A 27,602-nucleotide genomic window follows, 5' to 3' on the forward strand; every position below is an offset into this window, starting at 1 on the left:
TCGTGTCTTTAGAATTGCATCTTGTCTACGAGGCGATACCAAAATAGTCACCTCATCATCGATCTCAAGGTACCTTGCCTCTGGTACAAAAGGCTCACATATTAATCAAAACTCACAGTTCAAAAATGCAAACACAAAGCTCTCTTATTTAGGAACCATCCTCAATCTAGATAAAGCCTAGCTTGTGTACCCCAATCAGGGGGAAACGTCTTCTATAAAACAGGAACATGCGTGTATGGGATCATAAAGCATCAAGAACAACCGGTGTATGTGCGTCACGATAAAGTAGAAATATGAAAAGGAAAAAAGGAAAGAAAAACCAGTCCAGCGCCTTGAGAATATAACCTCCATCCCCGGGTATCTAATGAAGAGCAAGACCGCCATTGAACCCCCCACCCAAAGCCGAATTTGTATCTGAGAAAAAAAAAAGAAAAGAAAAAAACAACACCTCGAGTTCGTCATCAGAAAGCCTCTACCGGGTCGTGGCAGAGCGCTTGAAAGATACCCGAAAGAGTATAAAGTCGTGGCAAGAAAGACACGACTACTTAAATAGGCTGTGGTACTCCCGCATGCGTGCCTCCTGCACTTCGCGCTTGTCCAGCTTGCCACGGTTCATGGACATGTCGGCGAGCTGCTGCTTCTTCTTGGCAAGCTCGAGGATCTTCTCCTCGATGCTACCTTTCATGATGAACTGCACCGTTTCCACAGCGCGGCGCTGACCCAGTCGATGAACTCGATCCACGGCCTGGGCAACTGCAGCAGCAGGGTTGTACTGGGGCTCCATGATGAACACCCGAGATGCCGAAGTCAGATTGAGACCAACACCACCAGCGCCAATGGTGGCCAGAAGCATGGTGATTTCGTTGTCCTGGGCGAAGGCCACAAGCGCTTTGCCACGTGCTTGGAGACTCATGGTACCATCCAGACGGACGAACTTGCTGAGGCCCTTGTCACGAATTGCGATTTCGATCAAATCTAGATGCGAAGTCCAAGCTGAGAAGATGACACTCTTGGTGGGAGCTTCACTAACCAGCATCTTGCTGTCATCTGCAATTCTTTGCAGATATTCAACAAGTGCTAGAGTCTTTGTATGCGGGCCCTTATATTCACCAAGCATTTTGTCTGTCTTCTTGGCGTTTCCTTGCACCTGTTGGTCTTCAATGCCATCGGCGGTGATGGTGGCATAGTTCATCGGAATCCAACCATCACATACCTGGCATTGGGCCTCCGGCTCAGGAGTTGAATCAAGGCAGTTTTCCAGCCAGCGAAACAATCGGGGCAGAGGACACACCAGCATGGCAGAAAAATGGCCATCGGTGCATCGCGGTCCACAGCTCCTGAGCCGGTAAGAGGTTCAGACAAGGGATTGTTGCAAATTTGGCAAGCCGGTACCCCGTCTTGCCCCATAAGCATGAACATTTCGTAGGCTTTCTTGTTCATTCCAGACAGACTGTCGTTACTAGCGCCTTCTTCCAAGACGATCGCATCGTGCCCTTGATTCTTTCGCGTTCCTCAACATCAAAAAGTTCTTTCCCACGAGCGCTAATCTGTCGCAAAATTATCATGGCCTTAAGCACATGATGGTACAAACGGCCACCTATCTTCGTCTTACTTTCTCCTGCGATAACACGCATCATAACCTGTGATTCGTTGCGGAAGAATTCGTGCAACTTGTGCTCTTTCTCCGAACATTCCAAGGTATTGATCTTGTCCTCCCGAGGCGGAAGGTCAATTCGGTCTTTGACACGGCGTAGCGTGAAAGAGTCCACTAGCACATGTAGGCTGGCTAGTACGGTGGGGTTGCTAGTCTTTAATGGGCTTAAAATGTACTGACCAAAGCGGGCGCGGTCGTTGTAAGGGAAGAGATCCAAGAACTTGGTAACTAAAAGGAGATCCTCTAAGCGGTTCTGGATGGGTGTACCTATGATTGACCACCGACGCTGCGAGTAGAGGTTGAGGATTGCCTTAGTTTACTGAGCTCCCTGCTCACGGATAATATGTGCTTCGTCTAGGACAATGCGGAACATATTCATTTTCTTTAAAGGGCTTCCACGTTTGACGCCCCTGCCCGGGTATTCGCTGAGGATCGTGTTATACATCGTGATCAAGAAATCATAGGAGGCAAACTCATCCACATCGGTAATCCGATTTGTACCATGATGGACGTACTATGTGTAGGTTCTCGGTCTGACATGCTTTTTGATTTAAGCCACCCAATTATTGACAGCACTGAGTGGCATAACTAATAGAGTAGTCTTGGTATTGCGAATTCCTGGAGTTTGTCGAACGAGATGGCGGTTAGGCATTTGCCTCGTCCATTCGCGTGACTCTTTGAGCGAAGAGAGAGCCAAAGAAAGAGTCTTTCCTAGGCCCATCATGTCGGCCAAAAGGCCACCGAGGATCTGCGGAGGTTCCTGATCAACAACGACGCCACTGATTATGTCTTTGTACCGTTTGCTTCCATTGGACTGGATTTCGATACGCCACAGCGAATTGTTGTCTTCTTCTTTCGGTCCAAATGCGCGAGGCTTTTCCTTCTGCGTCATAAACCAGAATACTTGCTTCTGGTGGTGCAGAAGGGGCGTCTTCACCTGCGAGGAGGGCTCCATTGACGGTATATCGGCAGTCACGAGTTGATCGAACATCTCCATGACGGCGTCATTTATCTTCTGTTTGACGGGCCCTTGAGTAAGCTTAAGCTTTAACCTACGGAGTGCATTAATAACAGTCTTCTCCAACGAGTATGAGTAGTATGGGTTAGTCTGCACAGGACTCGTCCACGAATATGCTGTGCCATTCCAGCAGCCATTCGCACCATCTTGGGTTTCTATTAGTGACACCTTTTCCTTGACATTTGCTTTCATTCAAGACATACCGCAATCTCGACGGCTAATTCTTCAACGGTGATTGATGAGTACTTTGCATGCAGTGTATAGGCATCAGCTACAGATGCGGAAATCACCTCGGCGCGTGCTGGTTTGGAGAGCTCGGCGAAGGCAATGGCCTGGGCGGTTAGCATCCACCTTACCCCAAGATGTGGTGGTTCATAATTGGTGGGAAGTGCAGTCCTGGAAAGGGCCCAGAGTTTTGGCAACTGTGAACTGTCAGTTTTCTGTTCATAGACATAGATCTATTGCGAGGTTGCTCACCTTCTTCGTCCATTGTGTCGCAGTCAATAACGGTGCGCGAACGCATGTAGTCGAGACCCGTCTGGACAGCCATTTTGAATGCAGAGGAGATTAAATTGGAATCAGTTATGTAGGGGACACTAAATACAAGGTCTGAAAAGGCAAGTGATGGGAGAAGAGATGAGATGATAGACATCCCACTTCTCCAGATAGAACCCCAATGACCTATTATCGGGGTACAAGTTCCGGGGCCCCATCAGTCCACCAAGTGGCAAGTCCAGGCACTTTCGCTCGGCCCGAGTACTTAGATGTTCTCTGGACTACGTTGCTCCGCGCTGCATACATGTACATTGAGGGGTAAGTTAGTGCTTATATTATCCCAATCAGGCCTTGGATTCTGTAGAACAAAAATATAAGATTGATATATGCCGGAAACGCCCCGCGATGCAAAATGACATAATGGGTAACCACCCCGAAATACTGAGGTATCAAGCTAGATACTCAAAATGCTTTTCCTTGGCCTTGGTTCTATTTGGCCTGGGTGGCCAACCACGCCTCGTGCGTCTTCTTCTGGCGCTCCCAGTCCTTGCGAAGCTTTTTCGCGCGGCTCTTGGTGATCTCCTCGCCAGTGGCGTCACGGGTAGGAACACCTTCCTCATCCCAGGCGCTGAACTCGTTGGTGCGGAACATCTCCAGGTGACTCAGCTTGCCCTTTTCGGCCTTCTTGAGGGCTTCCTGCTCCTTCTTCAGCTTCTCCTCTTGTTTTTGGCGAGCACGGGTTTCCTTCTCCTCGCGCGCCTTGAGCATCTCCTGGGTAACCGGTCGGACAAGAGCAGGTTGATTGTCCCGATCCTCGAGGTAAACGCCAACATCGAAGAGGTCAATGTCACGCACCCGGTCGCACAGGGACAGGATATCCTTGCCAATTGAATCAGATGACTCCAAGGACACAACCTTGTTGCGGAAGTTGGAGTAAAGCTCCGCGTAAGGCTTGGCAGACTCGGAGGCTTCTTGCGGAGCCGGGGCACGGGCAACGGCGTCTTCGATATCCTTGGCCGAGATGCCAGCCTTTGACCGCGCAGCTTGTCGCAGAGTGTCACGAATAGCCGAGAGGGGATACAGGTAAGGCTTGGCCTCCTCGGGAACATCGATACCAGACCAGCCAAGTTCAGCATTGTCAGCCGACGCGGTACCGTTAAGACCAAAGATGTTGACGATAGAGGTGACCCATCGTGCAGCATCCTCGGCATCCTTCGGGTTCAAGGTGGCCTTGTCGACGACGTTGAACTTGGTGATGAGCTCCGAGATGGATTGCATGACACCTGGAGTGTTGAAGGAGTCGCAAAGCTGCTCATCGACAGCCTTCTTGGCCGCTGCCAAATCAGCGGCAAAGGTGGTGTCGGTGCCAGACGACTGGGCGGTCGAAGGGTTCTTGACCTTGAGGAAGAAGTTGTTCACCTTATCCTCCCACGAGCTGCTAGTGTTGACCAGCTCATCTGTGATCTCAACACCGTCCTTCCAGCCACCTAGAAGGAACACAATGCGCAGACTTCTCGGGGTCCAGTCCTTTCGGTCAAGCGCTTCCCGAATGGTGGTAAAGTTCTTCAGCGACTTGGACATCTTAGATCCTTGAATGGACAGGTGGCCCATGTGCAGGAAGTAGTTGACCCACTGGTCATGCTTGTGGTCATCATGCCAGTAGGCCTCGCTCTGAGCAAGCTCATTGTCGTGATGCGGGAAAGCAAGATCAATGCCTCCGGAGTGAATATCCATCTGGTTGCCTAGCCTGGCAGAGGCCATGGCGGAGCACTCAATGTGCCATCCAGGGCGACCCTTGCCCCAGGCACTGGACCACGCCGGCTCACCAGGCTTGGAGGACTTCCAAAGAGCGAAATCAGAAGCACCGCGCTTCTCTGTCGTTTTGCTGGCCAGCGAGCCTTCACCTTCTGCAGCCAACTTGTTGTCAGACCGACTCCACGGCTCAAGGCGAGCATACGGGTGGCCGGCGGCCTCGAAAGCGTTGATGTCAAAGTAAACCGATCCATCTTCTGTGGCATATCCAAACTTGTTCTTAACAATGCGGTCCACGAAAGCCGCAATCTCGTCACCGTATTCCGTAACGCGAGTTAACTCAGTGGGATCAAGAACATTCAGATCCCGCATATCGTTGAGGAACCGCTCCTCATATCTCTTAGTAAGCTTGGTGAAGATGCTGTGGTCGTTGGCATCAACGGATGCGCCCTTCAGCGCATCAAGATAGGGAAGAATAAGGTCTTGCGCATCCGTGTAGAACGACTCAGCAAACAGAGCAGGGTCGGCGCTCTTGCCATCGCGGGTCTCAGCCTGCGCGATGACATTTGCTGCTGATGCAGCTGTCTTAATGTGCATTTTGACCTTAGCCTCATCATCGCCAGCCTTTTCATTCCCGGCCAGAGCTCCACCGTTCAGAATAGTCTTGTATGTCTTTTCCACCTCTACCTTGTATTGCGACGGAGGAAGTGCGGAATCGAGCAAGGGCAGGTTCTTCTTCAAGTAGGCACTGAAGGCACTCTTGGCGATATCGAGAACCTCCGGGGTAATTGTAGGACTAGCGGCAACGAATTCGTTGAACAGGTGTTGTTGTCTGGCACGGAGAATGATCTATAGGATTCATGAGTCACGCCATTTGGGGTCGTTGGCATCTACACCACAACGCGAGTACATACCTTGTCGTCGACGTCCGTAATATTCATAACAAAGTTGACATCGAACTTGAAGTAATCGCGCATAATTCGGCGGATGATATCGGTGCTAACATAGTTGCGGGCGTGTCCTAAATGCGCATCATCGTAAACAGTCGGGCCACATGCGTACCACGTAACCTTCTTGCCGGCGGGATCGATCGGGACAAAGGGCGTCTTGGACTTGGTCAACGAGTTCCACACCTTCAAAGCAGGCAGTTGCGCGTCCGGGCTGGACGGTTGCCGCCATGGCGGCTGTTGACGTGAAGACATGGACCTAAAAGAAGCGAACGAGGGTATAAACCGCTGTCTAGACGGAGAAGAAAGGAAAGGGAAGGAACGGGGGAAGAGCATAAAGAGAAGCAATGGAGGGGGAGGGGCTCTTGTTACGACTCATCCAGCACTTGCGGACTTGCTGTGATTGGCGGTAGCTGGGGATGAGAGGACCAAGCCCTGAGCCCTACTTTATACCCCGATCGGGTAATCAGCATAGCAACTTTTTCGTTGCGGAGATCAAAGTCCTGACGTTACCAGGCAGTTTCGCATTTCCCTCCTGTCACTCACCATGCCGTCTCCATTCTTGACGCCGAGCGCCACGGCCGACGCAGACGGTCTCGCTCTTCTACAGCTGCGTCGCGACCAGATCATTCCAACAATCCTCCGCAAATACGACGACGAGAACCAAGGCTACCTCGAAGGAAAGGTGACCAATACCCGATTCGGATCCTTCCCACACAGCACCATCATCGGCAAACCCTGGGGCTCGCAAATTGTCGCCTCAAAAGTCGACACCGGCTCGCGCGGCCGCAGAAACACCACAAAGCGCAAGGCAGAGGAGCTCGATGCATCGGGAGCAACAACACCCGCAGAGGACGAGAAGCCCGAATTGAAGGCCGCGGTCGCTGCAACCAGTGGTTTCCTGCACGTTCTCGCCCCAACACCCGAAGCCTGGACCTTGTCCCTTCCCCCACCGCACTCAGGTCGTCTACACACCCGACTACAGCTACATCCTCCACCGACTCCGCGCACGACCAGGAAGCACAGTCATCGAAGCCGGAGCGGGTAGTGGCTCCTTCACACACGCGGCCGTGCGCGCCGTGTTCAACGGATACCCCGAGACAGCGCAGGCGAACAAACGGCGACGTCTAGGAAAGGTGTGCAGTTTCGAGTTCCACGAGCAGCGCGTGGGCAAAATACAAGCAGAACTCAAGGACCATGGACTCGATGGGCTAGTGGAGGTTACACATCGCGACGTCTACGAAGACGGTTTCCTACTAGGTGATCCCAAGACCGGCCAATCGCCCAAGGCCAACGCCATCTTCCTGGACCTGCCTGCGCCCTGGCTGGCATTGAAACATCTCACGCGCAACCCTCCCTCCGGCGAGTCAGCTCTTGACCCGTCATCGCCTATCTACCTATGCACTTTCTCGCCTTGTCTCGAGCAGGCCGAGCGCACGATCCGCACAATGCGCCAGTTATCATGGCTGAATATTTCCATGGTAGAGGTTGCCCAGCGTCGGATCGACGTGAGGCGGGACCGTGTTGGGTTAGATACTGAGGGCGTGCGTGGTGCAACCCTGTACCCGAAGACCGTTGACGAGGCAGTCGCCAAGCTGCGCAGCGATGAACAGCGCGCCAAGCGCATCCGTGACCACCGGCAAAACAGAGAGGATCCCGATTACAAAGAGATTGTGGAGGATCCGCCGGCTTACAAGGAGGCGGCTTCTGATGCGCCTTCATATGCCCTAGGTCGCTTGACGCACCGGACAGAGCCGGATCTCAAGACGCACACTTCATATCTGGTTTTTGCTATCTTGCCTCGGGATTGGTCTGAAGAGGATGAACAACGCTGCAGGCAACAATGGCCGTCCGAGAAGATTTCTAAGCCGGATGATAAGCCGACGAAGAGCAAGAAGCAAATGAAGAAGGAGGCTGCGTTGGAGCGGATACGGATTCGGGAGGAGAAGAAGCAACAGGAGCAGAAAGCAGGGGCTGGGGAAGCTCAGACTGAGGTGGAGGTTAAGACAGAATTGAAGTCTGAGGAGATGACCGATGCATGATCAATGATTGTACAAAATAAATTATTCTGCCAACATAGAGTAACGGAGTTTCAACGTGGTTATTCATATGACAACCAAACTACAATAAACCCGAAAGATAGGTATGGCAACGGCTCAGATGGAATAGTCTAAAAGTAAATGCTATGAAGAGTGCTTTCTAGGATTATAAAATCATGATATGCAACAAGAACAAAATTGGGATAGATGGTATCAACAAAGATTGCAAAGCTCATAGATTATTCTCAACCCTGAACTTATCCCAAGCTTCATTCAGAGTTCCGAACACAGCTCCAGCAATCATGCGCTGTTCAGTGGTGGCAGTAGTAGAGATCTAAGCAGAAAGTCAGACAAGAACCGAGAATTGGAGGGGAGTACGAAGAATCAAACATACCTTATCAGGATGCACCTTGCCAATCCCCTTCATATACTGAATCTTAACCTTGTTTGGCAGAACCAGCTCTGCCAAACTAACCTTCTTCCATCCGGCTTCGGGCCACAGCACAGAGTCCAGACTGCCCAGGAGAGCGCGCAGGTTATCCTGCTTGCCATTCCTCCAGGTGGCCAGTCTTGTATCGACACTCTCCATAAGAGCGAACTTCTCCTCATCGGCGCGCTCAGCTGCCTGGTTAGCTTGTCGAAGCCGACTAACTGCTTCAAAGTCCTTCCCAGACGCCGAAGTGGCCGTGAGGTCCGATAAAGCAGACGGTTGCTTAGGCGTCGGCACAGGCTTCTTCCTGGCAGGAGCGGCCGGCTTGTGTTGGGGTTTGCTGGTGCCAGCGGCTTTCTCGCACCGGTTCCGGCCTGCGATACTTGTGCTTCCGCCGTGGCCAGACTCCACGGCCAGCTTCCATGCCTGTGCTGCATCGCCCCAGCGTTCTAGTTGCTCGAGTGCTTCAGCCTTGCGCATTAACGCCTTGCCGAAGAAATCTTTCATGGGCTTGGGCGCTTCGCCGTTTCCTAGATCAATTGCTTCATTTTCGCCCTTCGATGGTCCGATGAAAGTAAGGATGACGTCTGCATCTTCAATCGCAGACTTGGGTTCTCCAATCTTTAGACCCGTCATTGCGCGGTTACTGCGAATGATAATTGTAATAGGATGCTTGTCAGGAAGCGCACCAAGAGCTGCAGAGAAGCTTTGGTGGGCTTCTGCGTAATCACCTCGCTTATATGATTCTGCGGCCTTGCCACGGTGCCGATGTGTTGATTCAAGCGCCTGTGGGGATACAGGTGGGATAGACCGTGCTGGGGCTTTGGGGTGCACAGGGATGGGAGTTGAACGTGCGGAAGGCGTAGCGGTCTGGGCTGGGGGAGATGGCTTGGGACGACTGGCTGAAGGTGCAGGAGAATCAAATAGGTCGACACTGGGCTCAGGATGCGGTGACGCTTGGGGGCGCCTGCGTCTCGCAGGGCTAACATATGCTTCCGCTGACTGCTCTTCCGCGGCAAACCGGGAGAGTCGAGATTTTGGATCCTGGGAGCCTTGTTGGGATGGGCGCTGGAGGAAATTGGGTTGCTGTCGTGGTTGAGCAGCACTTGGAGAGGGCTGATTGCGTGGAATCTGACTCCTCGGATCAGGTTGGGAGCTTTCGCGGGGACGAGTAGGCTTGCGGGGCCGACCATCGCCAGACTCAAGGAGAAGCGCTTCGTTTGTGAAATCTTGCGGATGCGTTTGGATCTGGGCTGGCTGCTCACGACGACTTGGACGTTGAGGCTGGGGAGGAGTTTCGTCGTGTGAAGATGTTTCTCTCATCCAGCGAGGCTGGCTGGGGTCATGATCGGTGTTGAATTCATTCACAGCTTGCTGGAACTTCTTGCTACCGGTTTTCCAGAGCGAGCCTGCGGACTTCAGCAAGTTGTTGCCAAATTGCGACGCCATCTGCGCGGGATCCTTGTCCGCTGATGCAGGGCTCCTTCTGTCATCGCGAGAACGGGGAGATTGTGTTCTCTCTTCCCTCATCCAGGAAGGCGTATCGCGATGACGGCTGTCGCTTCTTTCGGGACGGTCAGCAGGGTGACCGCTCGGCCGTCCGTCGGACTTCTGCCGAGATTCGGCATGGGCCTGGGTAAGAAGCCACCCAACGGCCGCCTGGACATCCGTTCCAGATTCGGTGGTTTTGAGAGCTTGGCGAGACTTGTCGGCAGGGAATCCCATGTCAACCAGCTCCGCAATGGCTCGATCGACGTCGCAAGAAGGCATGGGGGATACATCTTGGTCGCGTCCGCCGTCTGAAGGCGTGGCTGACGCAAGAGGCGATTGCTGACGAGGGATTTCTGATACCGGCTTCCCTAGTAGCCCAAGGAAATCGTCATCGTCGCCTTGTTCGGGGACAGGAGCGGGGGCGGCCTTCGGCTTCAATTGGTTCAAACCGAATGGGTCGTCATCATCAAAACCACTCAGTTCCCCTGTATTGTCCTGCATGGAGATTTCCCCATTGGAAGTTGTCTGTCGGCTATTCGTATCGATTCGAGGCGATGATCTAGCGGAGTTTGGGGCTGGGAAATGAGTGGATGCGTCTACCGGCGCAGCAGCATTGAAAGCAGCTAGAATATCATCTTCATCGGCGGGCGATGATACCTGCTGGGGGCTGGAGCTGCAGCGGGGCTCTGCGTACGTCCTTGCTCAAAGTTGTCCCAGAATTGATTGTTCTGTCCTCCGTATTGCGATTCAAAACGGCTGCGATTTTCAGCCTCTTTCTTGGCCTTTTCCTCCTGCATGCGCTTCTGTTGTTCCATAAGAGAAAGGTTCTTATTCCCAGCAGAAGGGCCAAATGAGACCAGATTGGCAAAGCTATCGCCAGTCGATGCGGGGGGCTTTGATGGCGAGCTAGAGCGATTCGACGTGGCGGATAAAGGCGTAGACCTGCCGGAGCCGCCATTTGACGGAATACTGGGAAACAAGTATCCAGAGCTCATGGGCGGAGGTTTGTTTGACTTGCTTGTGTCGGAGGACCAACTCAAGCCGTTGAGGTCCTCCATGTTGAGGTTGTCGCGGAGCTGCGAGAGTGACGTCGGGTCGTCTGGTGTCGGAGGATTAGGTCCTGGGGAATTGATGAAGGGTTTCCATGATCTCACCAGCTCATCAAAGAGGTCTGAAGTAATTGCGCCTTGCAATGGTCAAGCAGATGTACAATGCCCGTTGCCCCCCTGCATGTGGGGGATCCAGACCGCACGGCTGAGGCGCTGGCACGTGATGCTATGTTTTCGTTCATTCTGAAGCCTCAACTCCTTACGTTTGATGTCACTTCGGTCAATTGATTAAAACCACTGGGACTTTGACTTGGAATGAGAGAGACTAATCATTGCTCTCAGATACATCACTTCGTACCAATTGTATACAAAGTGACGTCGTTGTCAGGGACTACCCAGTTCAGATCTTCAGCTTTCCGGCTATCTTTACTTCCAGAAGCCCTACCTGACTTTACTTAGCAAATCCACTTAAACCTGTCAAAGAGCATCTTTGTTTGTTTATTACCAACCGCCATGCCTCAACTACTAAGCGCGGCCCACAGGCTTGCATGTACAGTACAGACTATGTAAAGTGGCAAAAAGCTAAACTGATTGATTTCTCCCGTCCCTATGCAAGTGGAGTGTCCTTTTGCACTGCGCAGCCGAGAAATGTCATCGGTTCCTGGTCCTAATCCTCAGGCATCTAACACTTGGCCTATAGGGTTCCATTTAGTTGCATGCCCTGTTCATGCTAATCTGCCTCTATCGAACTATAAAGGAGGGAATGGCCCGAGGAATTACCGGGCCGTCAATTATAGCAGATTAGAAGAGAATGTTTCTATGGTTAGTCTGTGGTGGTCGCCTCCAATGGGGGGACATGCACATCTGCGCCTTTACGGGGCTTGATGGGAAACACGAAAACCTTCCAAGCCAGGAGGTTTAATCTCAGTGACAATGCCCAGAAAATATGGGGAGCAGCCGTCAGAAGGAACAGTCGTCATAACCCACAAAACTTCCCAATATAGAATGATTTAGGGTTGGCCAAAAGCCGAGTATTTATAAAAGCTTCACGATTTAGTAAGTCTTAGCGGGCAGACTAGAGAAACTTTGACAGCCGGTATTTGAATCTGTCTCGTATAGGCTAACTTTACGAGAACCAAGAAAGGTAGTCGCTGTCAGTGGGTCGTGGCGGCAGTCTCCGTGAATGATTGCTCTGAAGCCCTAAATACAGACGGCGCGCATCTAACTTGGGCTTCTAGCCCACAATTTCCTCTTTTAAGACAATTAGGCTCCCTCCTTCCTATTCTATCAAGCTTCAGAAGTTCTAATTTCCCTGTTCAATAATCCACTCGACCTAGACGCTTCGAATCTATGAAACTAACAGGGGGATGAACTAGCAGATGGGTCTGTGGCTGGGCAAAAAGGCACCAGTGCAGAATGTATATTTACAAGTTCCCATAAGGTATCGTCACTACGCAATGTCCCCATTCTCCCATTCTATCTAGGTGCATATCCTTAGAGCTAATGTAATATACACCCGGTGTGATACAGAAGCCTCAACTACCACAGCAGGAGATGTTCAGGAGCACACGAGCGGAGCCATATCTCCGAATCTAACAACAAACTTCCCAGCATACGCGGGAAAAGAAAAGCCAGGACTCCGCTTTTCACAATAACAGCGGAGTTCCTCGGGTAGATGAGCCGCGCGGTAGCGAATCGTAAGGATCGAATCAGTGGACCATTGCGGTGTTGCCGATTCTTGCCCTGACAGACCCCGAGAGCCAGAAGCAACTTGTAATTTTAATCCCCGAGCGTTTACGGAGTCAACGTGAAACAGACCCAATGGAGTGGCCAGGCCCGTGCTTCCCGCGTTAGTCCCGGTGTTGTATAAAGGGCGGAGATAAAACCCCTAAGGAGCATATGTGCGAAGGATTTGGGACGTCATAGTCCTGTGTCTGTGGAATCCTGCGAATGAGGATTGGGCTTAGACTTGAGTTTATAAGAACATGTCAATACCCGAGTGGTACGCAATATCCAGACCCATGCTAAGTTCCCCTGTTCATGCACAAGCTGATAGGCCTAACGCTGATCAAGGAATACATCCTAGAGAATTCTCCGATCCTCGCCGGGGATTTTACTGCATGTGAAATTCCAGTTAGTTCACTTTTCCCAGGGGTAACACGTATATGTATTTACGTTCTAAACCCCAAAATCCGGACCCTAAAAAGACGGATCCTCACTGAGTTTGATCTACGCGAGGCCGAATTGCGCTTGTTAGAGAGTACCAAAGATTCACGTAGGATCTATTTGACGCGATGCGCGGACAGCTGGCCATTCATGAATCTTATACAGCTCCAAAGTGGGTTAGGCACCGCACAGGGCAGTGGAACGGTACGCCAGTCCGTGCTGGTTTTTCTCCATTCTGATTCTGGTCCAGACTGCCCCAATATGGGATGGTTTGATATAGCGATCTATAATTTACACATCTTCCTTGTGCACTGTGTGGTCCGCTTACTTGTATTCCGACTGGTTCTCTCCTGGCGGGGCAAGTGATTTTTACCTATTTCGGCAATCGGTCGAGTTTGCGTGGAGGACGTCGGGTCTTTAAGCCGTACCCAATACCCCTCTCTGCATACTAATTTCCCTGCCATGGGCGGTACCCGGTACCTCCGAAACTTTTGCCTTTTTTGCCTCAGGAGCTCGATCCAGCCCCTAATTCATTAAATTATTTACACATAATCCACCTTGAACTGTCCCCGCCTAAAAATTCATTAGAGAAAAATACAATTATTAAGGGAAAACAAAAACATTGGAACAACATCCCCCTGTCCGTACTCCGTACTCCCGTACCTACTCTCTACTTTCTTCTTTCTTTCTCCACTGGCCCTATTCAGCCTTAATCCTCACGGTGTAACCTCCACCATGGGGATCTTTAAGCGGAAAGACTCGAAGAATTCTGAGAGGGACGAGAATGAATCATTTGTGTCGGTTAACAGCGCTCGCACGTCAAATACCTCCTTGAGGTCACCAGGATACAAGGGCAGTGGCCCGCCAGCCTCCATTCCAGAGTTGCCCATTGCCAGACCTCCAGACCCAGCATTGGACCCCGCCGCATATCTACGGAGCATCCATGCAGTCCGTGAACGTTCAACGATCATCCTGAACAAAGCCAAGAACAACGAACTGAACCATTTCGATGTTGACCTGAGTAAATTCGAAGCTACCGCGTCCTATATCGTGTCCATCATCAAGGTAAAATAGTGAACGATCATGTGACCCGGATGCGCTAACGTGTCCATCCAGAGAGATTATGCGCCAGACTATGAGAGCATTCCGCCGCATGGACGCTGGCAGCATTTCGACGTGGGGGGTAGACCGCGTGTGAATCAGCTTCTTCAATCATGGCCCAGTCGGATTGATGCCCAAGAGCGCACGCGCCGTTTGATTGACTTGTTTGTGGTGTCTGTGTTGTTGGATGCTGGCGCTGGAAATAAATGGTCTTACCGATCGAAAGAGTCCGGAAAAGTCTTTTCGCGCAGTGAAGGTCTGGCAGTTGCCAGTCTGGAGATGTTCAAGTCTGGTCTTTTCAGTAGCGACCCGACGGAGCCTTGCCAGGTGGATGGTGCGGGATTGAAGAAGATTACGGTCGAGGTGCTTGGCAAGGGCATGCAACATTCTGAACAGAATCCTCTGGCTGGGATTGAAGGTCGCACGGGGCTGTTGGTTCGACTTTCAGAGGCACTGAACAACCAGGACTTTTTCGGCGTGGATGCCAGACCAGGAAATATGCTGGGTACGAAGAATCCAATATCCGACATCCAAACTGTGTTTGGATAGCTGCTAATTTTAGTCTCTAGATTACCTGCTTGGCCACCCGTCAACTCTCGCTTCTTCCGTGCCCATTGTACCAATCACAACTCTTTGGTCTGTCCTAATGGACGGATTCGCTCCCATCTGGCCACCTTCACGAACACAAATTGACGGCGTACCCATCGGAGATGCCTGGAAATGCTCCGATCTCCCCAAATCTCCCCCGGCACAGCAGTGGGAGAGTATCGTCCCATTCCACAAGCTCACGCAATGGCTATGCTACTCGATTATGGTCCCCATGTCTAAATTGATGCACATTCATTTCGCCGGCAGCGATCTTCTCACGGGTCTTCCCGAATACCGAAACGGAGGTCTACTTGTCGACCTAGGCCTCTTGAGTCTGAAGCCCGACGATATGCAGCGTGGAATCAACGCATATAAAGAGAACGCTCAGATTAAGGGCCAACCGAATGTGGAGGTTGCACCTCTCTTCTCCGCCGACGACGACGTGATCGTTGAATGGCGAGCTGTCACTGTCGGCTTCCTCGACGAACTCCTGGATGAGGTTAACTCCCAACTAGGTCTCAGAGGGGAGGAGCAATTATCACTAGCACAAATGCTTGAGGCTGGCACTTGGAAGGTAAGCATCCCTGGAGCTATACCATTCATTTCTTGTTCTAACAACTTTCTAGGGAGGTCGCGAGATTGCGGAAGTTTCGAGACCTAACACCAAGGAGCCTCCTATCATGATACGATCTGACGGCACTGTCTTCTAATACCCTTTTTCATGTTAATTGTACCGAAATGAATTCTTGATGACCTGGGATTCCCTTCTATTTACTCGAGATGTCGTCATCCCAGGACAAAATCCTACTCCACCTGAAAATCACCTGAGAATCAGGATATGAAGATCATGCATGAGTCCGTACGATGTAGATCCAACCTTGGAAACAGCATAAAGATTAGTCTACCTTCTACCTACAAACTTACATTTTTCTCCTGTACTCGGTGTATATAAGTACAGCATCTACTTAAGCTGCCCCAACCTCCCTTCACGTGACACGGCCTAGCATTAGTCCGCACCTCCGCATCTCACGGTTGGAGCTTGTCACCTTCTCTCTTATCTACTCTTTCTTCGATCTCAAGAGCAATGCCCAAGAACAAATAACGAGATTCTATAACAGTCTCACTACTGCCTTGAGCCGGTCAAGCTGTCTCCAAATTGATCCGCGCCGTCCCCGCAAGAGCGGGGCATCCGAGCTCGACGCCCCAAGATTGCCATGATGGATGCTCGGAAGAAGAAGAGAAAGGTGCTCTTGATGGGCAAGAGTGGATCGGGGAAGTCATCCATGCGTTCAATCATTTTCAGCAACTACGTCGCCAAAGATGTCCGGCGTCTCGGCGCCACGATCGATGTGGAGCACAGCCATGTCAAGTTCATGGGCAACCTGACATTAAACCTGTGGGATTGCGGAGGGTGAGTTGTCGCAAATCAATTCCAGATATTCCTACAGAATTCATTCCCACTGATACGAGCGGTTCCACAGACAAGATGCGTTCATGGAAACCTACCTAGCCTCCCAACGCGGAAACATCTTCTCCGACGTTGCAGTGCTCATCTACGTGTTCGACATTGAATCACGAGAAGTCGACCGAGACCTAGACACATACCACGCAATAATCGAAGCCCTCCGCGAGTTCAGCCCAAACGCCTACGTCTTCTGCCTCGTGCACAAAATGGATCTAATCCAAGCCGAGCACCGCCAACGCATCTACGAAGAACGTTCAGCCCTGATCCGCAGCCGTTCCGACAACTTCCGCGTCGACACCTTCGCCAGTAGCATCTGGGACCAATCACTGTATAAAGCCTGGGCAGGGATCGTGCACAAACTCATCCCGAACCTAGTCGTGATCGAGCGCTTCCTCACAGCATTCGCAAAGAAAATCCATGCCGAAGAAGTCATCCTTTTCGAACGCTCGACCTTCCTAACCGTGACCTCTGTAACATCCGAAGTTGGCGAACTCAATCCCATCTACGATCGCCATGAGCGTCTATCAAATATCATGAAGGCCTTCAAACACTGCGCCGCTCGCAACACCCTCACCACCCCGGCCTCGGCTGGCTTCGTTGTCATGCACACCAAAACTCCCCAGTTCAATATCTTCCTCGGCCGTTTCACTGATAATACTTATATCTTCCTTGTCGTTCCGCCCGGCGAGGCTTCCTACAACTGCGCCGTTCTCAACACCATGCTTGCCCGTGAAGGTTTCTCAAAGGCAGCAGCTGGCGGCCGTGGGGATGGCTTCCCGCTTCCTCCGCCGGATACTGAGGATAACGCGACCAATGGATATGCCCCGTGATATGGGGATTGATGTGTGGGATTCAGCTTGGTTTTGTATGGTTGTACATGTCAGGTATATGTTGATCTCGATCTTTCACGATTTCTTGTTTATGACGCAAAATTTATGCGGGCGCTCAATGATGGCGTTTCGGAGATGAATGCAGTTTTGATATGAGTTCCCTTTTTGACTGTCTTTTTCACTTCCTTTTTTTCTTCGAGAATTGAGATACCCTGTTTGTGCATTGTCTGTTCTTGTGGTCTCATTCTCTTCCTCTTCCTCGGGGGTTTTATAGTATATAATCTTCTGGGCAGATGTTTCAGTATGGTGATGTGTACTCACTGGTAACGCAAAGAAAACCTTCATGTGCGGCTTGCAGTTTTGGGTTCAATTGGAACACTGGGAATGAATTAACCCAGATATCCAAATAAACAGCCAGATTAAGCCTGGTACTTTAACTGGACTATACCCAAAACATAACGAGGTGCTACAAGTACAATTGCAATTACACTGCACCAATCTAGACTCTCCACGGTTACGCCAAAGGAAAGCAAGAACATAATTCTCCGTCAACAATCTATATTTACTCGCATCCGATGCATAAGGCGGACAAAAAGGTGTGGAAAAGGTAACAACATGGGGGATTTGATTATCTATCGGACCGGCCGGCCTCAACGGAGAAGCATGAAGCATGAATTGGGGGGTTAGGGAAAGGAGCAAGAGATAAAACAACTGAAAAAGGAAATGGAAAATAAGGGGGAGGAGGCTGTACAAAATCAAACACCCAAGGCGCAAAGCAAGGTCATTTTTTGATTCATTGGACGTCTGGCATGCGCATGGCAATATCGCCTGACTGTGTGATGTATCGCACCCAGGGGAGAGAGGGATATTGCAGCTATAATTGGATGGATTTGATTAGTTGGTAGCTCTCAATGGGTTGTTGTAATTGTAGTGGGAGAGACACAGGATGTGGGATATGGGATGGACATACCTTCGGCTCGGTGATCTTCAGATACCGCACTTGGATACCACTGGTTGTGAAATAGGGAATTTCGAACTTGACGTTGATGGGCCGCTTTGCTTTGCCCATGCCGCCGGCTCCGCCCATGCTTCCTCCGAAGCCACCGGTCATACCACCGCCCTGCTCGTCGTCGCCCTTGACTGAGGGCAGGCCCAGCTCGGCGCGCATGAGGAACTCCTTGCCACCACCAAACTGCTTGATCTTCCAGATGATGGCTGACTTCTCGGGGGCGTAGTGCACTGTTCCGATGTTGGTGCGGAAACGGGGGGAATCTGCGTCTTCGGGGACGGGGACGAGGATTTCGACGTTGTTGGCTGTGCTGCGACGTTTGAATTGCGCCTTGGCCTATTGAATAGATGTATTAGAGGGATTCGGTCTGGGTGGCTGGCTGATGTTCTTACCTTGAGCATATACTCGATACGGGATCCCGAGTGTGATTCAACCACGCACTCCACCCAGATCAGGGGCTTCACTTGTGTGTTCAGTCGGTAGCTCATGAGCTCGAATTCACCATCTGGGGGAATGAAGCTGATCGTTCTGTCGTTCTCGAAGCGCGAGAGTCGGACACACTGGTGGAACTTGACGTCTTCCATTTCGACCGATTTGCCTCGCGTGGCACGGCCCGTGGTCTCGAACATAACCTTATCGTTCAAACCCAACCGCAGCTCTGGCATACCACTCAGGTAGCACTTCATCTTGACGGCGCCCAGAATCTCAGATCGCAGGACATTTCCGTTCGCCGAGACGAGGAGGTTAAGGGACTCAACGACATCCAGGAAAACTTCGTTCTTGCGGTAACGAATACCCTCGCTTCGCCATGAGACGGCATTTGTGACGGCAATGGGTGGCCGTGCTTGGACATCCAGCTTGTGTGATTCTTGGGTGATGTATCTGGATTGAGGGTGTCAGTTGGGTCGAATTACCACACCTCCGGCATTACAGCAATTGCTCACTCTTGTAGAATCTTGCTCTCTGTTGTCTGCGGGTATCCAAAGTCCATCATCTCATCCAGCAATTCGTAGATGACGACAAAGTTATCCCGGATACTCTCCTCCTCCAGCACCTTGAAATATTCGGTGAAGACCTCCACAAGCTTGTGTAGGAACAGTAGGATTTCGGTGGCATTTGTATTTCTTTTCGTCAATGCGAGGATGTAGAGGTTGCTGTGGCGGATATAAAGGTACTAAACAGTATCGCCCCTGTGTCAGTGGGTGGGAGCGCACAAAACGAGGGATTCAGGAGCGGGTGGTTTCAAGCTGCAGCAGGCGGGGGACGCACGTTAATGCCCTCGTGGGAGAAGCAGGGAGGCACTGCGGAGGATTCTTCTTCGGCATCACTGAGGAGGATAGGGAATTTCTCAACTGCGGACATGGGAATGTCCCCGCGATAGTTGCGGGCCAGAAGGGTCTATAAAATCGTCAGCGGGGGCATGTCCCTCGACGCATTGGCGAGTGTCGGAGCTGAAAGTCGCGTCGCCAAGGTTTGCAGAGTGCTGCATAGCCTACCTTGCCCTTTAGGTCGAGGAAGAAGAGTGCGGACGCCATGACGTGTCAATGGGGTTAATGAGGTGACGGCGGAGCGATGTTGGTGATCTGGTCTTTTGAGTAGGAGGCGAAAAGGAAACAAAGCCAGCTTGTGCGCCTACTGCAGCATTGTTGTAACAGTTGTCAGAGCAAGGGAAAAAGCAGCAGATGGAGGAAGAGCAACTGAAGCAAATCACGGATGATTGTTGGCGATGCCCGCATGGTCAACGGAGATGGACGCCAACCCTAATGCGGACTAGCGTATATATTTCGCCATAAAAATCTCTTCGCGTTTCTTCGTTTCTTCTTTTTCTTTTTCTCCAACGCTCCCAACAGACAGTGCGAGGCAGCATAAAGTCCTTGTGATTTTCTACAGTTAGTCTGGCATTCTGTCAGACAGCTGTAGTGCTTTATTGCTACACTTGCGATATAGAGGCGCGGAGACTATGCATCTTACGAGGGTCCCATAAGAACTGGCCGAGTATTCTTCACTGTTACTCGGGCGGTGTCAGAGGGACCGTACATTCATAAATATCATATAACTTTTAGACTAACTTACTGGTCATTGAAATGCTTTTTAATTTTCCGCTGTGGTATTGGGCTGCATAATAAAATAAGTGAGAAAGAAATGGAGAATAGATAAACAAGTTTGTTAAAAGTACATGTACAATCGTGTAGAGGTTCCCAAATCAGAGGGTACACGCCTCAAGTTCCCCTGTCACAGATGGAAATATCAAACAAGCTAACGCCCTGAAAATGCTCCGAGAGACACCAATGCCCCCAAAGGCTCAGATCCTTAAACCGACTTGAGGCCCAGGGGTTCAAGTATCCGCTCCCGAGCCAATTTGGTCGCAACGACAGCTCCCTTTTCCAACGAAACAGCACCGATAATAGCATACAGAGTATGCGCGAGCACGAGATCATAGCCAGATCTGTGGAGATCCTCGGGCTGTAGTAGATACATTGGTTAGCTAATGAAGAAGATACAAGACTGGATCGAGACATACCTGTCTTGGGCTCCATCTGAGAACCTTGGGCAAATCGTACTTGTGTCCAAGCTCAGCAAGCTTCGACCGATCAGTAAGGACCTTCTTGTTATCGGAGGAGAGGTTGCCCAGTCCTTCGAGAGCCGGGTGGGAGAACGGCACGCGACCAAACTCGTCCGTCTTGTTGACAGGCTCCGTGGGTGCCGCGCCTGGTGCCGGCACTGCGACATTCTGCGCCAGAGCCAGCGATGCTTGCAAGTGCACAATGCGCTTTCCGAGGAATGCCAATCGATCGTTGAAGCCCCGGCGCCCTTGGTCGAAACTCTTATGTGTCACTGCCAACCACTTGGTCTCATCGGAGAGGACCTTGTCACCACCATTGCCCAGCAATCGGATATAGAACCGGTCCAACAGCTCCGGGTCTGTGTTGACGTGGTAGACAGGGCGCTTGGAGTTAAGGTGTAAACTGAAAGGCGCCTTGGCCTGCTCCGGGGTGTAGGACCATCGGGGCCTGTGTTGAGCCTCCTCCGCAGAGTTTGAGTAGGTGCGGGATGGGATGACCGTCGCAATCGGGCGAGCGGCAGATTTGGATGCAGCGCAGGCGGTCCTGGCCGCTCGGGAGGTCAAGTACAGAGCCATTCGGTTGGTTGGTCTGCAAGTCCAAGCCGGAGGTGATTCAGCGAAAAGCAAAGAATTCGGTCTTGGCGGTGTGATTCTGCCAACCACACACTCTATAAACTTATCCATTGTTGACTTATTCACTGGTTCACTCATTCACTTTCTTTTTCTTCTGTTTCTCATATTACCCATAGGGGTTCTGAGGATATCCGTTGATCCATTTCTTTAGATCCTTGGATTTCCATTTCGGCGGTTTGACCTGCAATTAAGGTACCTTGGAAGCCGGGAGCAACCGGGAGCTTCACCGCTGCTGCGTGATATCTTTTGGCTTGAATGCTTGGCTTGCGGTGCATCGGATCTGAAGCAGCTAGCACAAGCTCCAGTTGTGGGAGCTTAGCACAGACCAGCAGTGCTTTGGTGATCGGAGGTGGAGTCGAACAAACTTCCAACTGCCATGCTTCCATGCATGTACGATCGAAAGGGTATATGACTCACATTATTTAGCAGCTCCTACACCATCAACGATGGGTCCTTGTGGTGGTCTGACTGTGAAATCAATAGTTTCTTTGATATACATCAGACCGCTGTTTGAAAGCCTAGAGCCAACATATCTGGGTTTCCGTTGACCCTGCAAAAGTTCTAGCTATGATACAAACTATGCATTTATACAGTGTTTGGACCATCTTGAAGTGATAACCAACATTCATTTCATGTATGCTTCCATTGAAGTGGCGCTCAAGGCTCGACTTCGAGTGTAGAACATCCAGCTCGGTCTCGCAGATCACCCCATCACTTGATCCAGCAACATCCTTCTCTGGATAGCACTGCCATACCATCGACCAACGGCAGATTTGTGCTCTCTTGCCTCCCAAGCGATAGGCTAGAAAATCCAGACAGGTAACATCAACCCGCTCTCCGACTGGATGAACGGCGATACAAGAGGTGGCGCAACAGACCCTAAGCGCGGCCCGACCACCGGGGACACAGGTCTTTAGCCGCTGCAGAGCAACCGTGAAATCTCTTCAAGAAAAGCCAAGAAGGATGAAGGGTTCCAGATGGTTGAAAGCGGGGCAAGAGAAGATTCGGCGGTGTTCTCGGAACACAGCCGTTATGCGCGATCTGCCGGATGCAGAGGTCAGAGTTCGACAAAGCTATGAGTTGAGGTGGGACATCGCTGGCCCCAGTGGAGCACGGACAGTGATTTGAGTCTGCTTGACAATACCGCGGATATTGGCAGTGGAAAGGGCCGGGTGAGGCGCAAATGGTTGGCTCGAAGAACCCTTGCCATGTCGACTGCAGAAAACGGGTCTGCTGCATCGTACGCTGAGCGTTTCCCCTGGAATAGGCAAGAGACTTGCTGTAAGAAAGAAAAAGTGATCCACGTGTGTTGGGATTCAGTCTTATTTGCGGGTTTGTGCTCCATCAGTAGGCTTCCTTGTTCTCTTATTTCCTCTTGGGGTCGTTGGAAGCTTCGAAGGCCTGCATTCGCATTATTTTCAGGGCTGAGCCAGTTGGCAATTCACAATGGTCATTGTGGAAGCTTTCAGGGAATGGTTAACGAGGCTAGGGCATGTGGCGATTACTTTCAACGTCTTCGTATAATGTCAAGGTAAGAGTACATGTCACAGAGATACAGAGTAATTGAGAATTTTGGCAGCTTTGAGTCCATATAGTCCCCAAAAACAGCGGCCACAGCATGATTGTTCAACCCAACCCAAGTAGTCCTAATATCGGATAAGTAGCGGCAAATCGACAGACAGCAAGGCATCTGGAACAAACCCACTGAAACACTCTTCTTCAAGACGATCGCTGCAAGAAACCGAAGGCTCGGACCGCTGGTGAAACTCCCCTGTCCCCTACCTCCAAGGAGAGTGGTCCAGGAAATGATCTACAGCCTTCCCCCACGGGCATTTCAGCCATTTCCCACTAAAATCAAAGCTATTTCCTCCAAGTGGATCACTTATTTCCCGATCAATGCTTGCTTCCGGGGAATGAACAAGCGGTGGCCACGGCAGCGGGTGTGACAGCACTAGTACTGGCTAACGGTTTATACATCAAGTCTCCCAGCGGGCCCTTGCAGACCCAACCGAGATATTGCAAGATCTTCACGGTTGGAAGGGCTAGATATCCACGGGTAGAGCGGCGGGAATGGTCTTCCAGTCGAGACTTTCATGATCCTTGATTGGGATGCTCGACAGTATGGCGGTGTACAACTTGTCTGGATGGCGTGAGTGGATGGCGCGATGTATCTCAACGGCTTGAACTCTCGTGGACATAAATAGACAGGACTGGCCTTTCCTAATGACCCCTTTTTTCACTTCTCAGGCTCAAGGAGATTTTCATCTGTGTTCTTTGTCTGTCTTTGTTGGATACCGTTGTCTACTTTAATGGACAAGTGCGTTGTCTGTTCCATCAACCTCAACTATAATCACCTTCCCTTTAAGAGACCTCGAGAATACCAAAATGGCGTGCAGCTCTCTCTGTGTCTCTGACTCGTTGGCCACTTCATCGTTGTCCCACATCTTCTATACCATTGCCGGAGGCATCCCGGCCAGTAATCACTCGGTGCAAGATCCTCCTTCGCCCCGACCTTTCCCTCCCCAACCCACCTCCAAGTCCTGCTTGAATGGTAATTTACGGGTTTCTATTCATTTGGCGTTGAGGGGAACCAGGTTTAGAAGGTCAGTCTTTCTTTTAAGGCCAATGGGCTCGAATATATATATTCTTGAGCCTACCAACAACTGTCTGCCGGAAATATGCTAATTGATTCAATAGATCATACCAGGGCATTTCAACTTCTGGCTTCATGATTAAATCATGCATTGAGGAGCGACTGGGCGAATCTTATGAGTATCGTCGCTGGAATACCACCTGGGACAGAAAATGGCATGGTACAACAATGTTGACGACAGCTGCGATGTGATCGAATGGCACGGAAGTTTCAAAGGAGCAAGCCTTTGTCTTATTTGACAGTTAATATCCCAAGGTGCTCTCCTTCTGGTCACATAGCTCAACGATGCATTGAGCTACACCAACGGGGACAAAGCTGCATTTTTAAGGACATTCACCAGAAAAATCAAATTTTGATATAAACAGAGAAGCCTTAATAAAAAGAAGTTTAGTGAAAGGTTCACGACCTATAGATTGAACCCATAAATCCAGTCGTCCATTTCCAAGCCAAGACACTTCCTAGCAGAAATCAGATAAGATGAACAAAAACGAAAGAACCCGTGCCTTTGAGCTTGCGCCAATCGACCTGATTCGTGTATATTTGGCAAAGAAATCACTTTAATAACACATAAGGAAACTCGGAGGTATGAGGTATGAAAACATTTAAAGCAAAGCAAGACCAAGGGCGCTGGCAATGCTGAGGCCGACGACAGCCCAACCAGACTTGATAATAACGGGGTTGGTAAGACCACGGCCAAGATCCCACATCAAATGGCGGAGACCGTTCATGCAGTGGTAGGTGAAGGGGAGGGCGAGGGTGCTCTTGAGGAGAACCTTGGCAAGGACGGGCATGGCACCCATGGAAGCAGCCATGGTGGCCGACTCGAGGTGCCATCCGAGAGCGGGGGAGACGAGGTAAGCGGTAGCCCAGAGGTAGAGGGTGCCGGAGAGGGCGACACCAGTGATACGGTGCAGAGAAGAGCCAATCCAGCCAATTTGGGGCTTGTAGATGCTAAGGTGGGGAGCGATGGGGCGGCGGAGACGCTGCTTAACGAGGATCTGGGTTGGGTCCTCGGTGTTGGGAGAGGAGGTGACTTGTCTATAGACCACGATTCTCGGGTTAGTTCTCGACTTAGGTCTTTTGCAGATGACGTAGGATTCCGTGGGGTTTAGATCTGGGGATGGGCGAGAATCAATTCGTCGAGATAGTGCTGGGTGACTGACCTCGTCTGGATGTTCTGGCCAAGAGCGACAGCAGCGGGGGAGGCGCGCATCAAGGAGGACCGCATGGCGTACGGCTGCTGGACGGCAACTGAGAAGACGGGACAAGTTAGCAAATTCGACAAGGGCGACATTGGGGGAAAGAAACATACGCCGTCGCAGCGATTGCTGAGCAACCTTCTGAGAGAACATGGTGAAGCGTATTGAGTCGAATATGCTCTCGTTGATCAGAACAAGAAATCCCAAGTGCCTCGCGAACGTTCGGAATCGCGGACGACCTCGGGTACCGGAGTGCAAGTCACGGGACTGGCTCCCGGGACTTCACTCGGCCAATCACTGGTCGTCTATTACCAGCCGGAAGATTGTTCTTCCCAACACCCCCTACCATGCCACGTGACCCTCGCCTGTTTTCCCACTTTCTCTCGCGTTTCTGCTGTTTCTTTTCTTTCTTCTCCAAGAGTCTCGGCTCTCGTCGTCTACCTCTCTGGGATGATGTCGTCGTGTTTAGCTTTCCCTCACTGATTGCGGCTTTCTGTCGTGATCGCCGAGGGGTCTTGAGGCTCTCAGAAGGACTCCCGTCGTTAATCGCCCGTTCTCCTCTTTCTATGAGCAGAAGGGGTTTCATATCAGGGTCACATACTGTAATCACAATCGCATTGTAGAACATCAGCCAAGTCTTGACAGATTATACTTGGATTTCTTACTGGGACATCCTTTAGAAGAGAAACTGCAATTGCTTAGCATACGGCCAAGCGGCTATGGATGCTATTCGGTTCAGGTCCAGGTCAATCTATATGCATATATAGATCCAGGAACTACATGGACGTTCCACACACAATGCCCGATGCCTCTTAACGTTATACAAGATAACTTACACATGTGCACTGTACTAGTCTTGTGAAGAGGTCACGAGTTCCTATCACATGCAATGGTCCAGGGGTCAGGCTTGTAAACAAGGCAAGAGTGTAAGATGTAAGAGTGTGAGTTCCTTTGTAGAACGTCTACTCCTCTGCTTCGAGCCTAGGAAGTCTGGTGTGATCATATTTGATCATTTCAACGGCATAAACCACGACTAATCAACCATTGATACCTCGTTAGACCCGGCTAATCCAGAAATTGTGCCAACCTCGGCATCTCGGACCTTCCCCACAGCAGTCCGCGGCTGTCAACGGTTTATTATCTGCTCACTCTCTCTTGCTTAGTGACTATATTGTACACTCGATACACTTTGTATACTTGAGAAGTGACCAAGTTCATGTCAGTATCCTGTCCCCGGCCGTGTTGCGTCTGTACTAAGTCGAGCTTCTCAGTGATCTGATAGATATCGATACCCCGACTTCGTTCCTACAATATGCCTTTCAACACAGCCTTGACGCGGAAGCTCGGTATTCGAGGTGTGTTATATCACAGATATACTTCAAACACGTTCAGTTGTTGACAATGTCTACAGTGCCGGTGGTGCAGGGTGGTATGCAATGGGTCGGATACGCCGAGCTGGCCTCGGCCGTTAGCAACGCAGGCGGACTAGGAATTGTATGTTCTATAAGTCTGAGGACAAGATAAACCGCATGTTCTGACTACCTATAGCTCACTGCCCTCACCCAACCAACCCCCGAAGACCTCCGCAAAGAGATCCGGAGATGTCGCACCATGACCAAGTACCCCTTCGGAGTCAACCTGACCCTCCTCCCCGCTATGGTTCCCCCCGACTACGGCGCCTACGCACAAGTGATCATCGATGAGGGCATTAAGATCGTCGAGACCGCCGGCAACAACCCGGGCCCTGTCATCACCCAGCTGAAGAAGGCCGGCACAATCATCCTGCACAAGTGCACGACCATCCGCCACGCCAAGTCCGCTGTCAAGCTCGGCGTGGACTTCCTCTCGATTGATGGATTTGAGTGTGCCGGTCACGTTGGTGAGCACGACATCACCAACTTCATTCTGTTGAGCCGTGCTCGCCAGGAGCTCGGCGTGCCCTTCATTGCCTCTGGTGGATTCGCCGATGGCCAGGGTCTTGCTGCTGCCCTGGCTCTTGGTGCCGAGGGTATCAACATGGGTACCCGGTTCATGAGCACTGTCGAAGCTCCTATCCACCAGAAGATCAAGGAGGCTATTGTCAATGCACAGGAGACCGACACAGCTCTTGTCCTTCGTCGGTGGAAGAACACTTCGCGTCTGTTCGCCAACAAGGTGACCCAGGATGCATTGAAGATTGAGAAGGAGAGCAAGACGGGTGACTTTAGCGAGATTGGACCCTATGTTAGCGGCAAGCGTGGTCGCCAGGTCTTCTTGAACGGTGACCCTGATTACGGAGTAAGTTGAACCTACTCTATACTCCATGGATAGTGTCTTTTCTAACTTCGTGCACAGGTCTGGACAGCTGGCCAGGTCATTGGTCTCATTCACGACATCCCGACTTGCGATGCTTTGCTCACTCGGATCGAGAAAGAGGCCCTGGAGGCCATGAGCCGGACCAGGTCTCTGTTTAGCGATGCCCCCACTAGCAAGCTTTGAAGTTGGCTCATTACACATGTAGTTCCGAGCCCTATTTATTTA

The 27,602-nt window shown here is 51.0% G+C and overlaps 11 protein-coding genes across 11 annotated transcripts; 5 read left to right on the forward strand and 6 right to left on the reverse strand.

Annotated features, from left to right (window-relative positions):
* Nucleotides 1-227: 227 nt before the first annotated feature.
* Nucleotides 228-979, forward strand: N7446_009490 (uncharacterized protein; the record flags this gene model as incomplete). Its single annotated transcript, XM_058518235.1, has 2 exons — nucleotides 228-266; nucleotides 554-979. The coding sequence occupies 2 exons, from the start codon at nucleotides 228-230 to the stop codon at nucleotides 977-979; spliced, it is 465 nt and encodes a 154-aa protein (XP_058369023.1).
* Nucleotides 980-2,204: 1,225 nt separating this feature from the next.
* N7446_009491 (uncharacterized protein) lies at nucleotides 2,205-3,019 on the reverse strand (the record flags this gene model as incomplete). The annotated part of the gene is made up of 2 exons (XM_058518236.1): nucleotides 2,205-2,762; nucleotides 2,876-3,019. 2 exons carry the CDS (start codon nucleotides 3,017-3,019, stop codon nucleotides 2,205-2,207), a joined length of 702 nt encoding a protein of 233 aa, XP_058369024.1.
* Nucleotides 3,020-3,619: 600 nt separating this feature from the next.
* Nucleotides 3,620-6,220, reverse strand: N7446_009492 (cysteine--tRNA ligase). Its single transcript, XM_058518237.1, has 2 exons — nucleotides 5,834-6,220; nucleotides 3,620-5,768 (listed from the first exon to the last, which is right to left on the reverse strand). The coding sequence occupies exons 1-2, from the start codon at nucleotides 6,200-6,202 to the stop codon at nucleotides 3,657-3,659; spliced, it is 2,481 nt and encodes an 826-aa protein (XP_058369025.1). The 5' UTR covers nucleotides 6,203-6,220; the 3' UTR covers nucleotides 3,620-3,656.
* A 193-nt stretch (nucleotides 6,221-6,413) lies between these two features.
* trm61 (tRNA 1-methyladenosine methyltransferase subunit GCD14) lies at nucleotides 6,414-7,908 on the forward strand (the record flags this gene model as incomplete). The annotated part of the gene is made up of 2 exons (XM_058518238.1): nucleotides 6,414-6,746; nucleotides 6,796-7,908. The coding sequence occupies 2 exons, from the start codon at nucleotides 6,414-6,416 to the stop codon at nucleotides 7,906-7,908; spliced, it is 1,446 nt and encodes a 481-aa protein (XP_058369026.1).
* Nucleotides 7,909-8,137: 229 nt separating this feature from the next.
* On the reverse strand, nucleotides 8,138-10,884 carry N7446_009494 (UBA/TS-N domain protein; the record flags this gene model as incomplete). Its single annotated transcript, XM_058518239.1, has 3 exons — nucleotides 8,138-8,239; nucleotides 8,300-10,449; nucleotides 10,521-10,884. 3 exons carry the CDS (start codon nucleotides 10,882-10,884, stop codon nucleotides 8,138-8,140), a joined length of 2,616 nt encoding a protein of 871 aa, XP_058369027.1.
* A 2,892-nt stretch (nucleotides 10,885-13,776) lies between these two features.
* Nucleotides 13,777-15,440, forward strand: N7446_009495 (URC4/urg3 family protein; the record flags this gene model as incomplete). The annotated part of the gene is made up of 4 exons (XM_058518240.1): nucleotides 13,777-14,106; nucleotides 14,158-14,647; nucleotides 14,712-15,304; nucleotides 15,357-15,440. 4 exons carry the CDS (start codon nucleotides 13,777-13,779, stop codon nucleotides 15,438-15,440), a joined length of 1,497 nt encoding a protein of 498 aa, XP_058369028.1.
* A 289-nt stretch (nucleotides 15,441-15,729) lies between these two features.
* Nucleotides 15,730-17,325, forward strand: N7446_009496 (Rag GTPase GTR1). Its single transcript, XM_058518241.1, has 2 exons — nucleotides 15,730-16,141; nucleotides 16,212-17,325. The coding sequence occupies exons 1-2, from the start codon at nucleotides 15,945-15,947 to the stop codon at nucleotides 17,023-17,025; spliced, it is 1,011 nt and encodes a 336-aa protein (XP_058369029.1). The 5' UTR covers nucleotides 15,730-15,944; the 3' UTR covers nucleotides 17,026-17,325.
* A 484-nt stretch (nucleotides 17,326-17,809) lies between these two features.
* On the reverse strand, nucleotides 17,810-19,758 carry N7446_009497 (AP-1 complex subunit mu). Its single transcript, XM_058518242.1, has 6 exons — nucleotides 19,531-19,758; nucleotides 19,304-19,432; nucleotides 18,979-19,208; nucleotides 18,427-18,916; nucleotides 17,996-18,370; nucleotides 17,810-17,899 (listed from the first exon to the last, which is right to left on the reverse strand). Exons 1-6 carry the CDS (start codon nucleotides 19,567-19,569, stop codon nucleotides 17,819-17,821), a joined length of 1,344 nt encoding a protein of 447 aa, XP_058369030.1. The 5' UTR covers nucleotides 19,570-19,758; the 3' UTR covers nucleotides 17,810-17,818.
* A 586-nt stretch (nucleotides 19,759-20,344) lies between these two features.
* N7446_009498 (mitochondrial 54S ribosomal protein mL57) lies at nucleotides 20,345-21,173 on the reverse strand (the record flags this gene model as incomplete). Its single annotated transcript, XM_058518243.1, has 2 exons — nucleotides 20,345-20,497; nucleotides 20,556-21,173. 2 exons carry the CDS (start codon nucleotides 21,171-21,173, stop codon nucleotides 20,345-20,347), a joined length of 771 nt encoding a protein of 256 aa, XP_058369031.1.
* Nucleotides 21,174-24,485: 3,312 nt separating this feature from the next.
* On the reverse strand, nucleotides 24,486-25,235 carry N7446_009499 (uncharacterized protein; the record flags this gene model as incomplete). Its single annotated transcript, XM_058518244.1, has 3 exons — nucleotides 24,486-24,921; nucleotides 25,047-25,134; nucleotides 25,196-25,235. The coding sequence occupies 3 exons, from the start codon at nucleotides 25,233-25,235 to the stop codon at nucleotides 24,486-24,488; spliced, it is 564 nt and encodes a 187-aa protein (XP_058369032.1).
* A 1,159-nt stretch (nucleotides 25,236-26,394) lies between these two features.
* On the forward strand, nucleotides 26,395-27,560 carry N7446_009500 (NAD(P)H-dependent flavin oxidoreductase; the record flags this gene model as incomplete). Its single annotated transcript, XM_058518245.1, has 4 exons — nucleotides 26,395-26,437; nucleotides 26,494-26,576; nucleotides 26,631-27,359; nucleotides 27,417-27,560. 4 exons carry the CDS (start codon nucleotides 26,395-26,397, stop codon nucleotides 27,558-27,560), a joined length of 999 nt encoding a protein of 332 aa, XP_058369033.1.
* Nucleotides 27,561-27,602: the final 42 nt, after the last annotated feature.

Source organism: Penicillium canescens, assembly GCF_028828765.1.
Source record: "Penicillium canescens strain IBT 15451 chromosome Unknown utg000006l_segment0_segment0, whole genome shotgun sequence".
NCBI lineage: Eukaryota > Fungi > Ascomycota > Eurotiomycetes > Eurotiales > Aspergillaceae > Penicillium > Penicillium canescens.